The 17,285-nt window shown below is 42.3% G+C and overlaps 2 protein-coding genes across 3 annotated transcripts in view; one reads left to right on the top strand and one right to left on the bottom strand.

Moving 5' to 3' along the window:
* Positions 1-17,285, top strand: part of LOC128341261 (uncharacterized) — a 121,207-nt gene that overhangs the window by 25,961 nt on the left and 77,961 nt on the right. The gene's annotated exons all lie outside the window — the stretch shown is intronic.
* The window catches only part of FUT9 (fucosyltransferase 9), a 240,233-nt gene continuing 226,274 nt past the window's right edge, over positions 3,327-17,285 (bottom strand). Inside the window, exons 3-4 of the mRNA XM_053287559.1 lie at positions 7,781-7,817; positions 3,327-3,340 (exon numbers count right to left, since the gene is read on the bottom strand). Coding sequence (XP_053143534.1) covers positions 3,333-3,340; positions 7,781-7,817 — 45 coding nt within the window. The 3' untranslated portion in view covers positions 3,327-3,332. The remainder of the gene's footprint in view (positions 3,341-7,780; positions 7,818-17,285) is intronic.

Below are 17,285 nucleotides of genomic sequence, written 5' to 3'. Positions count from 1 at the left end.
TTGGACCCCTTGGAGTTTAGTAGCTACAGGCCTGTCTCCAATCTTCCATGGTTGGGCAAGGTGATTGAGAGGGTGGTGGCCTCCCAGCTCCAGGTGGTCTTGGAGGAAACTGACTATCTAGACCCATTTCAAACTGGGTTTTGGACGGGCTATGGGGTGGAGACTGCCTTGGTCAGCCTGATGGATGATCTCCAATTGGGACTTGACAGACGAAGTGTGACTCTGTTGGTCCTTTTGGATCTCTCGGGGGCTTTTGATACTATCGACCATAGTATCCTTCTGGAACGTCTGAGGGAGTTGGGGGTGGGAGGCACTGCTTTGCAGTGGTTCCGCTCCTACCTTTCTGGCAGATCCCAGATGGTGTCGCTTGGAGACTTTTGCTTTTATATGGGGTCCCTCAGGGCTCCATACTGTCTCCAATGCTTTTTAATATCTACATGAAACCGTTGGGAGAGATCATCCGGAGATTTGGTGCTGGGTGTTATCAGTATGCTGATGACACCCAAATCTATTTCTCCATGTCAGCATCATCAGGAGAAGGCATATCCTCCCTGAATGCCTGCCTGGAGGTGGTAATGGGCTGGATGAGGGATAACAAACTGAGACTGAAACTGAGACAAGACGGAGGTACTTATTGTGCAGGGTCGTCACTCAGGAAGCGATATTGATCTACCTGTTCTAGATGGGGTCACACTTCCTCAGAAGGTACGCAGTTTGGGAGTGCTTCTGGATCCACACCTTTCCCTGGTTCCCCAGGTTGAGGCAGTGGCCAGAAGTGCTTTTTATCAGCTTCGGTTGATACGCCAGCTGCGTCCGTTTCTTGAGGTTCATGATCCCAAAACAGTAGTACACTTGTTGGTAACCTCCAGACTTGATTACTGCAATGCGCTCTGTGTGGGGCTGCCTTTGTACATAGTGCAGAAACTGCAATTAGTACAAAATGCGGCAGCCAGGTTGGTCTCCGAGTCATCTCGAAGAGAACATATTACTCCTATATTACAGGTGTTGCACTGGCTGCCAATAAGTTTCCGGGCAAAATACAAAGTGCTGGTTATAACCTATAAAGCCCTAAACAACTTAGGCCCATGGTACTTAAGAGAGCGTCGTCTTCTGCATGATCCCCATTGTCCACTGCGTACATCAGGCTTCTCGTGGGAATAAGAGTCTCCCCATCTCTAGCAGCTTTAAAAAAGTGTCTAAAGACTTATCTTTTTACCCAGGCCTTTTAGCTTTTTAACTTTGTAACTTTTTAAATTTTGGATTATTTATTGATTTGTTTTAAGCTGTTTTTAATATTTAATTTATTTTAATGTTTTGTTTTTATTTGTTGTGAACCACCCTGAGACCTTGGGTTAGGGCAGTATAAAAATGACTAAATAAATAAATAAATAAATAAGGGAGTCCAGCCTGAGTTAGGCTCAGTGCTCCCTATAAGGAATGCCCACGTGTGCACGCTTACAAGTTTTTTGATGTCCACTCAGTTAATTTTCATTCCCACTCAAGTTAGCCTTTAGCCCAGCTAGCATGCCCTAACTTCAGTGCCAGGGTTTTGTGTATACACAAGGGCCATGCGTCTAACTCCCCTAGAGCACCTGACTCCCTGGGCAATCCCTCAATGCACTTTAGTCATGCGGTGCACTGTGGGATTCCAGGAGTCTGGGAAAATGCTCCAGCCTCCAGAAATCTGTGCTGTATGGAGCAGCATGGATCATGTGGGTGCATGGTGGTTCACCAAAGAGGAGCTCCATTGGTCATCTGGGGGGAAGGTAGGTGAAATATCTGAAGATGTGATACTTTTAGCTGCCTTTAACAGCTCTATGAATATTTATGAAAATGGGATCTGCTCTATGTTGCATATTATCCAGATCTTGGACTTAGTCAAAACAGGAATATAAAGCCATCTGGATGTTTTCTCAACACTGTCATTTTTGAAAGTGAATGGGTAAGCATATTTGCAATGGAATTGTATGACACAAATTCCCTCCTCCTCTCCCTGCTTTTATTTAAGAGTAAGATAATAGCTGTTAGGGAATGCTTTTACAATCTGTACTTTGAAATGGTAAGCTTATGTGAATGACATTTTTCATATATTTTCCCCAAAGTAAAATGTAATAGTAATATTCCTGCAAATCTAGCCATCTCTACAGCTGTCACTAGAGAACGAGTACATATCCACAAACATATATATATCTGTAACCTGCTGGGGGCAATGTTATTAATGGAATAATAGTGAACTAGATTCTTTTGTTGGTGGCTGTATCGACAAATGTGAAGAATCACATTTCTAGGCAAAGTTCTAGTTGCTAATATTCATATTATGACTGTGGTTGGTTAAGTGGGATGCAAAGATTGACCAAAACCTTAAGTCTGAGTAAACTGAACATGCATTTCAATAATATCTGGGATTTAGAATCTATTTTGCAGCATGTAAAGCAGCAGGATCAGGGGCGTAACAAGGTTGGAGTGGGCCCAGAGACAAGATTTTAAAATGCCCCCCCCCCTGAAGCTCAGCATGCAATACCAAGCTCAGATTTCCTGGGCTGTGACTGGGAAGTAGTGCTTCAAGTCCGAACTGTCTCCTCTAACATTCCTTTTGAAAAGGGACTTTTATTCCTTTGGAGTCTTTCAGACCTACCTCATTTTGGGAACCTCTGTTCTTCATATAAATACTGTGATAAAAGTGTGTTGCTTCTTAGTTTAGTACCTATTCAAGTCTGCAGGGCCATCTTCGGGTCTGAGAGGCCTTTGCCAAAGTGCCCTCTCCTAGGTCCCTTCCAGAGGTGCAGCTAGGTAATTTTACCACCTGGCCCTAATGGCCGCCTCCCCAACCCCTGACACATGCATGCCAAATTCTTGCTTGCATCATGCCAATGAATTCTAACGCAACATGGAACATTAATCGACAACCTAGCAACCTTTTGGAGAACTAACTGTCAAAAATAACATGTGGATCTGTCTGCCAACTGAAAATCTGCAACATAGGTTTCCTACTTTCCCACCAGCTACATCGTCTTTAGAGCACCTTAATGATGATTAAATAAGCACACAACACAACAAAAATCAATGATACATGTAGCCATACTAGCTAGGGATAAGCAAGAATTGTTTATTGCCTTCTGACATTAGCCCCTTGCTATACTGTTATCCAAACTTCATGGTACCTTTGTCTCCTACTTAGAAAGGAGTGCTCCCTGTGCTTCACCTGCATAGCAACGTTCCATGTTTCTAATGCAATGACTAATTCTCATGTTTCTAGTTTAGAGCGTCTTGACCATTCAGAAACCAAGGGTGATCATGGAGGAAATGCAGAAGAAAGCACACATGCCGTGTATTTACACACCTAGTAGGGCAGAGATCAAGAAAGAAACCTTTTAGAGTTAAACATAGTAAATACCATCTCCCATTTACTTTGATGGGGACATTGGCGTTCCTCTCTGCTGTTCCATTTCCTCCTCCTCCTCCTCCTCCTCCTCCCTCTGCCACCGCTGCCTGCTGTTGCCTCCTCCCTTCGCTAGCTCTTGCCATGGCCAGAGAGAGAGTCGGCTCTCTTGCGCATCTTAGAGAACTGATTCTTCCACTAGCCGTGGCAAGAGCATATTGGAAATGGCGACAGGCGCACATGTGCCCTGATGCCACCATCAAGGTGTATGCTCTCCTGATACAATCAGAGTGCTTACATGCCCATTGTCAGTTGGCTCTTGCCGGGGCCAGCAGGAGAATAGGTTCTCTCGCTTGTAGGAGACAGCTGATCCTCCTGCTCTGGCCATGGCATGGGGGCAGGCCATGGTAAGCGCGGTGGAGGCAAGCTGGGCTTGGTCAGGCTGGGCTGGAAGAAAGGCAGGAGCAGGGGGTATGAGAAGTGGCAGGTCGGCACCCCCATGTATTCCTGTGGGGGGAGGAGATTGCTGTTGCCACTGGTGGGGGTCCCCTGAGACTTAGGCCTACAACACATGGACTTAGGCCCTAGAGTTGGGGGTAAGAGCACCTCTAGTCCTCTCTTACAGGGGTGGCTTCCCCTAAGGTCTGTGAGCTGCAGGCAGTGAGTCTTGCCTTGGCATAAGACAAGGAGGTGGCAGCAGGTCTCCCCATTTTTTTTGACACCACTAGATGCTTGACATCTGCTGGCCCCAATGGGTTCCTGCTACCATCCAGATTACAAAGGAATTGGGCAAAGGGGTGTATTTAAGCTTTCCCCCCCATATGGAATAATGGGGATTTCAGCAGCCCCATAACTCCACTTGGGGGGCACTGGGGTGGCCCAGAGTGAGGGGTAGTGTAGTGCACATAGGGTGCCAACCACCCGCATGCCCACAAGCCCATGGGGTACTGGGTGTTGTTGTTCTGAGGTGTTCTGAGTGTAGATTCTCTGGTAGCAAATGAGAGTGGATTCATTTTCAATGAGAAACAATGAATCCACTCTCATTTGCTTCTAAAGAATCTACACTCAGAACATGTCAGAAACAACAAAACCCTCCATGGAGCTCTATGGTTCCAACCAAGCAGAGTGGAATGTTCAGCAAGAAGAAAATATTCAGCCTTTAGTTAATATCTTGCTTAAAGTGAGAGTAAATTGTATATTTAAAATAAGGGAGAGCTTGGGGCCCTTATTCTTTGAATGATGGCTATTCCTATGTATTCTTAAATATTTAATTGCAGACAGTGTTGTGAATGTGCCATTCTTCTGGGCCTTAGAGTGTGACTGCAACTGTGTGGAAGAACAAAAGGGACCACCATCTTCAAAGAAGACTGCTGTGTGCGATTAATATTTCTCCACCCAAGGAGTGCAAATTGTTCCTTTTTCTTCACCTCATTCTATGGACAGTTTGTAGTTATGTATTTGAAGTAGTGTCATGCTCTTGCCTGTGGCCACAGTCTCCAACTGCCTCCCTTCCTCTGCTCCTGTTCAAAGTCTTTTGAAGTGGCCTCAGAATGCTGGGGAGGGGGTTGTCACCCAGTTACTCCACCAGCTGTCAGGGAGAGAGGTCAGATTGCTCCTCGCCGGGAGTCTCTAGGACCAAGTCACTCCCATTTCTCCTGCTCCTCATTCCTGGCCATCTAATCTTTAAATGAAGCCCTGCAATCAGGGCAATCCCAAACATCCTTTCCCAACTCCACCCTCTCCAATCTAGCTGCCTCTCTCTTTCAGGTGTTGCCTGTCTCGCCAACTGTTGAGGCCTTGCCTTCTTCTTTTTGCCTCCAGGAGGCAACCTGCTGGGCCATGCTGCCCCACCCACGGTCCATTGGTTCCCAGGTCTCCTGGCTCTCCCTGGCAACCGGAGGAGGTCCTGGCCAGCTTTGACTGTACCCCCAAAGGAGGCCAGTATATACCTATGGCTCTCCAGGTTTTTCAAGCAAAGATTGTAGCTCAATTATTGTATGGGGTTCCACTCTGGATACAGGGAGTAACATCTGAGATGGAAAGGGTTCAACCAATTTTCCTTAGATCTATTTTTGGGATACCCAGATGTATACCTTATTCAGCATTATGTTTAGAGTCTGGATCCCTTACTATTTCCTCTAAAGCATGGGAGCTGACCTTTATTAAATGGATCAAACTTTGCTTGGAATATCGGGAGCCCTCATAGTTTTGGTTTTCATGGAGGGACTCTTTCCCTAGCCCTTGGTTGTCATTCGTCAACAATAAAATACTGCAAATGGGCCTATCTCCTTCTAAAATTCTATTTATGGGAATTGAGACGGCAAAGGATATACTTTTACAATGTCTCCATGACATTGAGCATCAGAATCTTGTTTCTTGGGGAAGCAAGACCTGTTCTCCTTTATTTTGGGGGATCATGCCCCCTTCGGGGAATAGAGGTGCTAGTTATCTAGCTCCCCTACACTTTTAAAAATTTAGGATAGCATTTACTAGGGCCTGTATGAATGTGCTGCCCTCAGCCCTTTTGGAAAAAAGGTTTGATAAGGAATTGCCAGACTCTGGCTTATGCCCTTGTGGTACAGACCTCCCTGAAATGGTTTTGCATGTGTTGTTATATTGTTCTCTTTACTGTGATACCAGGAAAGAACTTATATTCCCTTTGTTAAAGCAGTTTCCAGGAAGAGCTGACCCCTTTTATTTGAACTTCTGTCTTGAGGATCAAAATAATGAGGTCACTAAAGTGGTGGTGAAATTCTTCTGTGTTGCTATCAGAGTAAGATCTTGTTTAAGGTCTAATTCATAGAAGCTTACTGTTTTATTGTTTTATTATGTTTACTATGTATAATATCTTGTTTTAATGCTTTTTGTGTTTTTTGTATGGCCTATGGCTGTAATAAAATTGATTGATTGACTGTACCCAAGAACAGTGTGGCCTCTGTCTTCTCGGCCCCACAATTGGATGAGTAATCGGACCCACCTGGAGGAAGGCCCAATGAGTAGATAATGGGGTGTGTGAACATGGATAATGAACAGGTATATTATTAATAATCATTATCTTATTATATGCTTACTGCTGTAGTTCTTTTTCAAGTATCAAGAGAAATATATTGCATATATCCATATTGTAGCTGTTAACATTTTGTGTGTTTATTTCTGAGTTTTGGCCCTTACGAACTCAGAGGGGTTATACTAAGCACAGGATTTCACATAGAATCCTGCTGCAGATACTGTATGAACCTGAGCATGAATTTTTTACTTTGTTTTAAACAGAAATCTCTGGAAACATTTGGGGATCAAGTTTCTATCTGTGAAGCTATTTTATCTTAATGGACTCTTGCCTTCAATAAAAAAGTCATTTCATTAACTTGCTTTTTTTTTTTAAACAAAATAAATAAATTCTATTAAGAAATGCTACTTCTCAGTGAACAATAATTACTTATCAAAACAGCTTAAAGTTTTATGGTGTGGCTACTGGAGTAATACATATTGAAAAACCTTGGTATCAAGTGAATAAATGTGCCAGAATGATATAGAATATTAATAAAAACACTGAAGCTTGTCTCACAAGATGAGACAAAAAAATACCATCTTAGCTTTCTTCAGTGAATGATGAGTCAATATTTATTGTTTCCTTTGGGGTAGTGTGTGACAGCAGCTACTGATAAAAATTAAAATCTATTTTTGCCATAAAATTTCAATTTATATCCTAAGCCTGAAGGTGGAACATGGTCAACTAAAGCATCTGTTTGTTTCCCCCTCAAGATTTTTCATGTTAAAATCAGAATCAGGCAATTATATCTTTACATTACATTAATGGTCGTGTGAAAGCTGCCATGCATGAGTATAAGCCTGACGTGACCTCAGATATTGTTTTGTGGAAAGCTAGTTCCAGTTTTACTTAAAACACATATTTAAGTATCCATTAAAAAGAAACAAAGATGAAATACACTTCTACTACATGAGGATGCAGCGTGGCCATGGTATGAAATATGAGGTAACATAATTCCTTTGAGAGGAACCAGTCAATGTTTGTTTTCAATCCTAAGGAACAAGATGTTTTCCTGAATGTACCTTTAAGTTTGGTGTACTACATCAAGGCGCTTAAACTCACAATTTTAGGACACAGCTCAAAATCTCTAAACTAATTAACGTACCATTTTAATCTGATTTTTCAATTGTAATCCTCATATTCTCTGTTTTAGAGAATTGCAATCCTCATAGTCTCTGTTTTAGAGGAGGCATAGAATAGCCCTATTTATTTCATCACCTGGGAATCCTGTACCAGCTCCATGGCACGGAGTGCCAGTTGCATAGCATCACTGCAGAAGGGGATGAGAAGGGTGATGCTCTGCTTATTCAGCACAAACATGCTGAATTCAAGTACCACAACTCCTTGCTCACCTAATGGTTGATTGCAGGTCTTGACAGTGGCAATGACCTGTAAGGCAGTTAGAAAGAGAGAGGGAAGAGTAACAGGTAACTGAGTCTGGAAAGCCCTTTCCTTCTGCTTCCATTTAATATTGTTACAGTTTCAATATGTACAGTGTACATATTGTTATGTTTCATATTATTACCGCGCAGGAGTATGTCAGCCAAGTAAAACTGTGTTTGTGCAGTTTGCACAGATTGTTACACATGAGCAAGCCCAATGGAAATAATGGGCTTACAGTTGGGCAACATAATTTGCTCAAATTTGCACAACTCACTCAAATTGTCCAAACATAATGCTACTGGGCTGCTGTACTCCTGCACAGTATGTCAGCCAGTATAGTTATCTACTCCACTAACCTCTTAACATGCAATGGAGTTGAAATTTACATGAATAGAGTTTTATTTATTTATTCATCATATTTATATAGCACCGGATACATACATACATATATATATACACACACACACTGTTGCATATGCATATTTATATAGCACTGGAGATAGATAGATATATCTGCCCCAAACTCTCATCTCTAGGTGGTTAACAATAACATACAACAAGTTAAAACATACATAAAACTTAAAAACAATTTAAACAATTCAAAAAGTCAAAACAGATTAAAATCTAAACATTTAAATAGCTGAAAAAGCTTGGGTGAAGAGGTGAGCTTTCAAATGCTTCTTAAAAATTGCCAGAGATGGAGAGAATCGTATTTCAGTAGGGAGCGCATTCCACAATCTTGGGACAGCAACTGAGAAGGCCCATCCCTGTGTGGCTGCCAGCTAAGCTGGTGGCAACTGGAGACAGACCTCCACAGATTACTTCAATGGGCGGTGAGGCTCATAATGAAGAAGATGTTCTCTTAAATATGTGTATCTCTATATAGGTATCTCTATATATGTATTTGTATATGTATATGTGTATCTATCTATCTAGCCGGTGTACATAATCCAAAAGACCTAAAAACAATTTTTAAGAATCACAGAATAAAATAAAATTCACAGAATAAAGAGGAAACAAGCTGTGGAGGAGAAGTTGTATTATGGGCTATCCCTGGGTTATTTAAAATCTATGGAGGTTTCAAAAGCCAAGTTGGTAGTTAAGCATTGTGTACTAGATATAGAGAAGCAGATAGAGCTTAGTCACATGCCCAGAGGTGTTATCTTGGGAAATCAAGTTGTTAATAAAGCAGCTAGATATCTTGGTATAATAACTATTCCCAAGTATCACCAAGATCTAGCACTAGCTCGTCTCAATGTGCTTCAAACAGCAGTCCTAGAAGGGAGGGACAATAAAAGACTTTATGCAGAGAGATTTTGTCCCTGTAACACTGGGAGTATAGAAACAAAAGCACATATATTGCTATATTGTAACTTTTATATGGACATTCAAGATTATTATTTGTTACCCCCCCAAAAGAATTTGCGGGGCATTCAGATAATTTTTATCTTGGGCCAAATGTGCCAAGCCTGCCAATTTGCTGAGTGAGCATCAGCAGCTTGGGTTTTTTCCAACTCTTTGGCCCTTAAAAGAAGGAAGCCTCTGCTGGAAGCTGCCATTGGCACTTGGCAGGAGACGTCAGATGGAGGTTTGGGTGTGCATTCCATCTGCCTCTCTCTCCCCTGTTTGGGGTAGTCAGGCCAGTTCCAGGCTCTGCCGAAGGCTCCCTCTCCAGCCCGCTAGTTGCCTGCCCTTCTAATTGCTCTAACATCGAGCATCTGGGCCAGGCCTGCCCATTTGCTGAGTGAGTCTCAGGTGCTTGGGCTTTTTCAGCTATTTGTCCCTTAAAAGAAGGAAGCCTTTGCTGCAGGCACAGCCTCTGGCACAGATCCCCGGCAGGTGGACTGCCTGCAGGCAGCTGACAAAGGCAGCTGGCCTTTGGTGGTGGCCTTCAGGGGTGGGGCCAATGCATTGTTTTGGACTCCTGGAAGGGAGCCTCCTGCTAGTTAAGTGATTGCTGCCATGTAATTAGCTGAGCCGGGTACAGGTGTGTGTCTTGGGTCATCCAGAGGTGGGGAGGCAGGGGACACCTCTGAGGTAGCTATTCCAATGGTGGAGGGGAATCGAAGATTTGGCACTGGTAGATCAGCAGGCCATAAGAGGGGGAGGGAATTTAGAAATTTAATCATGGTTTTCCCCTCAATCAGGCCTTCCACCTCTTTGACCTTGGAGAGCATTGTCTACGACCCAGGGAATCTCACGTTATTACTCTGTAATGCTAGGTCGGTCCAAAATAAGCTTGAGATAATCCGGATTTGATCATGGATGAAGGTGCCAACCTAGTGTGCATTATGGAAATTTGGTTGGGAGAGGCTAGTGGCCCGGTTTGGTCCCAGCTCCTCCTGATGGGTTACTCTGTGGTGGAGCAGGTAAGAGGATATGGGTAGGGAGGTGGGGTGGCTGTGGTCTATAAGAATACCATCTCCCTTATCAGGATCCCTGTCAGGGAATTAGCCTATATTGTGTGTGTACCTAAGTATAGTTACCAAGGATAGATTGGGACTTCTATTGGTGTATTGATCATCCTGCTGTCCAACAGAGTCCCTAACTGAGCTGACAGACCTGGTTGCGGAGTTGGCATTGGAGTGGCTCAGGTTGTTGTTGGTGGGGGACTTCAATGTCCATTCCAGGACCAGATTGTCAGGGGTGACTCATTATGTCTTCATAGTTCATAGTGGAGTTCATAGTGGCCATGATGACTCTGGGCCTATCCCAATTGGTTTCTGGACTGACCTATGAATGTGGCAGCCAGATTGGTCTCTGAGTTTACCCGAAGGGACCATATAACACTGATTCTAAAAGAACGGCACTGGCTGCAATATGTTTCTGAATGAAATACAAAGTGCTGGTTATTACCTATAAAGCTCTCAGCAGCCTGAGTTCATGGAACTTAAGAGAGCACCTTCTCTGTTGTGCACCCTGGAGAGGTCCGGTAACAGTTGCTGCTGACTTGTTTGGTGGCTACTCGGGACCGGGCATTCTTTGTGGCTACCCCGGGGCTGTGGAATGTGCTCCCTGCTGAAATAAGAGCATCTCTTTCTCTGTTTGTTTTTCAGGAGGACTCTGAGGACGTACCTGTTTTCCCAAGCTTTTAACTGAAATTGAAGTGTTAATGTGTTTTTATTTACTGAGATCTTTATCTGTTTTATGAATTATAACTGTTTTATATTATGTCTTAACTTGTACACCATCTGGAGATTTCTATATCAGGCAGTATAGAAATAAAACAAACAAACAAATAAATCTTAATTTACTTTCAGCTGATACATCTGATGAAATTTCTTTAAATGTTGCTAAGTTTTGCTCGATATCTGGGAAATTTCACCGGAAGCTGATATCTTCATCAGTTTAATGTACAGTTTGAGTGTTGTTATTAGTTAAACTGAATTATGGATTTAAAGTGATCTTTTCTTTTGTTTTTCTTTATTGGGATTCTGTATAATTTTGTTTTGTTTTTTATTTTCTGTATTCTGATCAACAATCAAAATAAATGAATCATTCATTCACGGAATATAACAAAATTTCACAGAATAAAAACAAATGAACAGTTTAAAATTAATTTCAATCAAAAGCCTGAGAAAACAGGTGTGTCTTGAGGACCTTTTAAAAAGCAATCAGATGAAGAAGGTCTTATTTTAACAGGGAGCATATTCCAAAGTCCTGGGGCAGCCACAGAGAAGGCCTGTTCCCAAGTCGCCACCAGACGAGCTGGTGGCAACCATAACCGGACCTCCCCAGATAACCTTAATAGGTGGCAGCGTTCATGACAAAGAAGGCACTCTTTGTATCCTGAACCCAAGCTATTAAGGGCTTTATAGGTAGTAACCAGCACTTTGTATTTTGCTCAGAAACATATCAGCAGCCAGTGCAATTATTTTAAAATTGGTATTATATGGTCAATTTGGGTTGTCCCAGAGACCAGCCTGGCTGCTGCGTTCTGTACCAGTTGTAGTTTCCGGACTACAGGGGCGTATCTAGGGTGGGGCAGGCAGGGCACTTGAAGGGGGCACCATTTCTTAAAAAAATTTTTTTAATGGCCACTGAAATGGTCATCACACATGCTCATATGGCCTGAGTGAGGCCCCAGGCCATGCCAGGTCTCACAGAGGCCATTTGAGCATGCATGGTGTCCATTTTGTTTTCAGCTGCCACTTTTTAAAAAAAACCAGTTATTTTTAAAAATGGCCACCACACATGCTCAAATGGTCCCTGTGAGGCCCTAGAGGCCAGCAGGGGGTGGTGGGGGGAACCTTTGCAGACCCCACCCCCAGCCTTTAAGAAGACCCCCAAAGGGGCTACAGGTTAAAAAAAAATAATTTAATATGTCACTGTACACATGTTCAGTGTGGCACTTTGTACAGAGAATCGGGGCTTGTGAATACTGAGCTGAAGCTTATGAGCTAGGATTGTATTCATTCGCTCTTACTTTGCTTCTTGTGATAAGTGAGTTAAATATGATGTCTTAATAATATGGCTATTAATGGTGAGTTTGTCTTTGAATCAGTGTGAAATTCTTAGTATTAAGGCCCACTGGGAGTTTCTTGCGTCCCTTCTCTCATTTTAACTGTCTTTCTGAAATTCTAGAATATATTCTAAGCAGTCACACAGTTTACTCTGCATATCCTTTAATTATTTTCAGAGTATCTGGGAAAAGTCACATTCTCCATTTATTTTTAAAACTTCTATAATAGTGATGCTACAATGCATAGTAGAGAATTAGACAGGCACTTCTGTTTAGTTTTCCAAGTATACCTCCACATAGTATTTGGGTATTTCATTAACCCCAGCATACTGAAATTTGTAGTTTTCCAGCATTTTTTGGTCTGGCTACATCCACTGCTAAATAGTTTTTGAAATATTAAAAGATTAATGAGCTTGACTTGTATTTTTCAGCTGATATTATGGTAAAGTTATCTGAAAGATGGGTGTCAGATGTTTGGCAGGGGGCGCAATTTCAGTGCTTGCCCTAGGTGCTATTTTCCCTAGATACACCTCTGCCGGACTATATACAAAGGCAGCCCCATGTAGAGTGCAGTAGTCAAGCCTGGAGGTTGCTATCATATGTACCACTTTTTAAAGGTCATTTACCTCCAGAAATGTTTTCTTCTTCTGATGGATGAAACACCTCTTCCTTGATTCAAAATCCCTCCAAATTTACCTGTTGGCAACTAGGAACCTTGTGGGATGCCTTGTGTGATGTCTCCATCACTTTCAAATGCCAGAGACCCTGGAACATGGAGGATATCTGAATACATAATAGGGATTATAGGAAACTCCTGGCACAAGGAGTTCGAGAAACTCGATCTTCCAGGACTCTTTGTGCCAGTATGAGCTCATTATAAGTTGGGTCTGAACTTTGGCAGAGTTGGGCTCAACTTAAAATGAATTTGGGGATGGAAAATATTTAAATTGGAGGCTGTAAGCTACAGTTTCAAACCTTGTCACCATAGCTACCCTGCAGACTCACCAAAGCTCAACCCTGTGCACCTTCTGGAAGATGTTTTTAGTGAAGACGACACTGTCTTTTAGTTGACAGGGATAGGAAAGGATGAAGCAGAACATATCGTTACCCATCTTGAAGACGTGAAAGGCCATAATACTAAATCTATCAGGCAATCTGAGACTGTGCCCCTTCAGAGATTAACAATGCCGAGTGTAAATACCAGGAACTGACACCAAAAACTGAAATTATTTTCATTGCTATTAGTTTAGGATCAGGAGTGAAGAAAACATTGCTATTTAAAAAAAAAAAAAAAAACCACCACCACAGCCTTCCCTATCCAGACTGAAGCAACTGATGGATGTACAGCATTATTTCTAAATAATTAAAACACAGATGTGAGAAGACTGATTTGCATTATAATAATATGTATGACCAATTGTAAGTAACTTTGAATTACCCTGTTTTGTATGAATCAAATCATGTTTCATTAGCATCTGCATTTACAAAAAAACTATTTAAATGTGAATGGTGTTGAGATTGCCAAAGTAAAGTAGCTATTCTAAGGACTTGGAAATTATACTGGGTTAAATTATTTTGAACTTTACCCTGGATGCTACTTGTTGGTCCTGTTGGCTCAAGTGGAACAATTTTTAAAAGAGCTAATGAAAATCAGCAGAAATGTCGATATGTACAAAAATGACTTCCGCATACAGTCAGTTTTTAATTCCCCATCTAGCATGCCAACTATTCCTCCATAGCCTCAAAAGCACCCACAGCTATTCATTCTATTCATAAGCCATATGGGCTATTATTCATCAGCATGTGATCCAAATCAGTGACAGAGCGGTCGGACCAGCATCCACCATCACTCCTTTTGGAATGAAAATGACATGCTGTTTTCCATTGTCCTATAAAAATGATGCACAAATTGTCCCAGATGCCATAAACATTTTCATAATTCCATTTCCCCCTCATTACAGACGTGGTTTAAGACTTAACCTACTGTATGATTATTGAGTGCCCTGTTGCCAGGCAGACGGTGATGAAGGCAAAGAGGGGCAGCAATTACACTGAATTAGGCAACCCACATTCACTTTTCATTATTATCGGCTTGAAAAGTGTTTTCGTAAGCTATCCATGGGGAAACCTTCATGAAAGTAAAAGCATCTCTGTTTATTGGGATGGTTGTAGTAAGTAGAAGGCTGTCAGAACAGTATATTACTGAATATAAGTTTCCTATAGGGAAACCATAACTTACTAAAGAAATTGTTTCTTTGGGGCAAAATGTTCTAATTATCATGGAATCTCTGAAGCATTTTTAGTTAGCTTTTAGATCAGGATTTATGACCAGGAATGAAGGGCTGATATTAGCCCTCCAGTAGCAGACACCAGCTTTCTTGATATATGAGAACATCTACTCACTGTCTAAATTATAGCTACTAATTCTAAAATGCACGGGTACGATCACCAGATTTTGTTTTGGGGTTGTGTTTTGTGACCTTATTTAAATATTTTGATATCTGAAATAGCACCCAAATAACTGAAATTGTTTGGAGCATCCTGAAGGTCCTTCAGAATATCCAGTATCATTAGATATGCAAAAAGTTTATCATTGTCCGCTAGACCTCTTCTGATTTGGACACGTTCCTCATTAAATCTCTGAGTATGAATGTGTGTGTTTGGTTGTGTGTATATGCATTCAAGATTGACTTGGAATCTCCAGGATTCAGAATCAGTCTCCAGGTGACCATTGAAAGCAATCCTGGAAATGGAAATGGCTTGATAAACTTCAAGTATATGCTGATGGGATCTGAGCTGTTGGTGAATGACCAGGAGAGGGATCTTGGGGTCATGGTGGACAGCTTGTTGAAAGTGTCGACTCAATGTGCGGCAGCTGTGAAAAAGGCCAATTCCATGCTAGGGATCATTAGGAAGGGGACTGAAAATAAAATGGCTAATATTATAATGCCCTTATACAAAACTATGGTGTGACCACACTTGGAGTACTGCGTACAATTCTGGTCACCACATCTAAAAAAGGACATTGTAGAACTGGAAAAGGTACCAAGATGATCAGGGAACTAGAGCACCTTTCTTATGAGGCAAGACTACAACATCTGGGGCTTTTTAGTTTCGAAAAAAAGCCGACTGCATGGAGACATGATAGAGGTCTATAAAATCATGCATGGTGTGGTGAAAGTGGAGAGAGAGAAATTCTTTTCCCTCTCACACAACACTAGAACCAGGGGTCACTCCATGAAATTGATTGCCAGGTGGTCTAAGACCAACGAATGGAAGTAATTTTTCACACAACGCGTGATCCACTTGTGGAAGTCTCTGCCACAGGATGTGGTGACAGCCAACAGCTTGGATGGCCATGAAAGGGGAGGAGAGGTCTATCAATGGTTACCAGTCGGAGGGCTGTGGGCCACCTCCAGGCTCAAAGGCAGGATGCCTCTGAGTACTGGTTGCAGGGGAGTAATGGCAGGAGAGAGGGCACACCCTCAATTCCTGTCTGTGGCTTCCAGCGGCATCTGGTGGGCCACTGTGCAAAACAGGATGCTGGACTAGATGGGCCTTGGGCCTGATCCAGCAGGGCTGTTCTTATATTCTTATGATATTATGGATAATACTGAATGGGAAAAAACCATCCAGGAATAGCTTCAGTCAGAATTGATAACTCGTGTGTGTGTTTGTCCAAACCCAGCACAGCATCCCTCCAGTGGCTGTTGCTGATATCTCAGTTATGTTTCTTTTTAGATTGTGAGCCCTTTGGGGACAGGGAACCACCTTATTTATGTATTTATTTTTTCTATGTGAACTGCTTTGAGACCTTCAGTTGAAGAGTGGTATATAAATATTCATAGTAGGAGTTCATAGTAGTAGTAGTAGCAGGACAGATTTGCTCAATGCAAGGAATAAGGGAGCTGAGAATATGGTGCTCGTTCTGTGTGTGTGGTGAATTTCTACAACCTCCTCTTCCCTGGAATCTCTGTGTCATCCAAAAATATGTTCCTGAGGGTTACACAACCCTCAGGGACATATTTTTGGGTGAATTACAGGGCTCCTGGGAAAGGTGAGGTCATCGAAACTCTCCCCTGCCACAGAATCGCTGTTATTGAGTTAGTCAGTTGCATCTGCAGTACCGGCACATCTCATCAGGCACCAGCACTTTTGTTAGTCATGATATCATCCACAGGGGAACCCTATAGACATAATGAACACACACAGGTCAGGGAAACCTGCTGCTTTATTTCCCTTATCCATGTTCACCAATGATAAATTCCTTTAAAGGGCTTTTGAGAATATTTCCCTTGCCCTTTTTTGAATAAGAAAAATATTCTGAAGACCCAGTATTCTATTTAGATAGCAGGGGGATTGGGGAGGCAAGAACTTCCTGTTTAGACTAGAGGCCTAGGGTCATAGGAACATAGGAAACTGCCATATATTGAGTCAGACCATTAGTCTATCTAGCTCAGTACTGTCTTCACAGACTGGCAGCGGCTTCTCCAAGGTTGCAGGCAGGAATCTCTCTCAGCCCTATCTTGGAGAAACCAGGGAGGGAACTTGAAACCTTAAGCAATTCCCAGAGCAGCTTCATCCCCTGAGGGGAATATCTTGCAGTGCTCACACATCAAGTCTCCCATTCATATGCAACCAGGGCAGACCCTGCTTAGCTATGGGGACAAGTCATGCTTGCTACCACAAGACCAGCTCTCCTCTCCTGACAACTCTCCTCTCCTCTCTCTCCTCTCCTGACAGCTCTCCTCTCCAGCCGACATCCTGGCTTGTCTATAGTCCTGAAGGAGGCAACATGAGTCCTAAGCCTTGTATGGGCTTGTTTACTGGAAGCTAAAAAATAAGTATGAAAGCATTGAAGTGTACATTTTGATAGATGAAAATTCAAGATTCAGCAACATTTTTAGAATTCAATTTTCAGTTATTGGATTTCAGTCATTTTCAGAACCTGAAATTTGAGAATACTCTGAGGATACTTTAAAGAAAAATCTTATCTTTAGTCTTATTGATGA

The sequence above is a fragment of the Hemicordylus capensis genome, chromosome 1 (assembly GCF_027244095.1).
Source record: "Hemicordylus capensis ecotype Gifberg chromosome 1, rHemCap1.1.pri, whole genome shotgun sequence".
Taxonomy (NCBI): Eukaryota; Metazoa; Chordata; class Lepidosauria; order Squamata; family Cordylidae; genus Hemicordylus; species Hemicordylus capensis.
The sequence above is the reverse complement of the archived record's forward strand: the minus strand, read 5'-3'. Positions and strand labels throughout refer to the sequence as shown.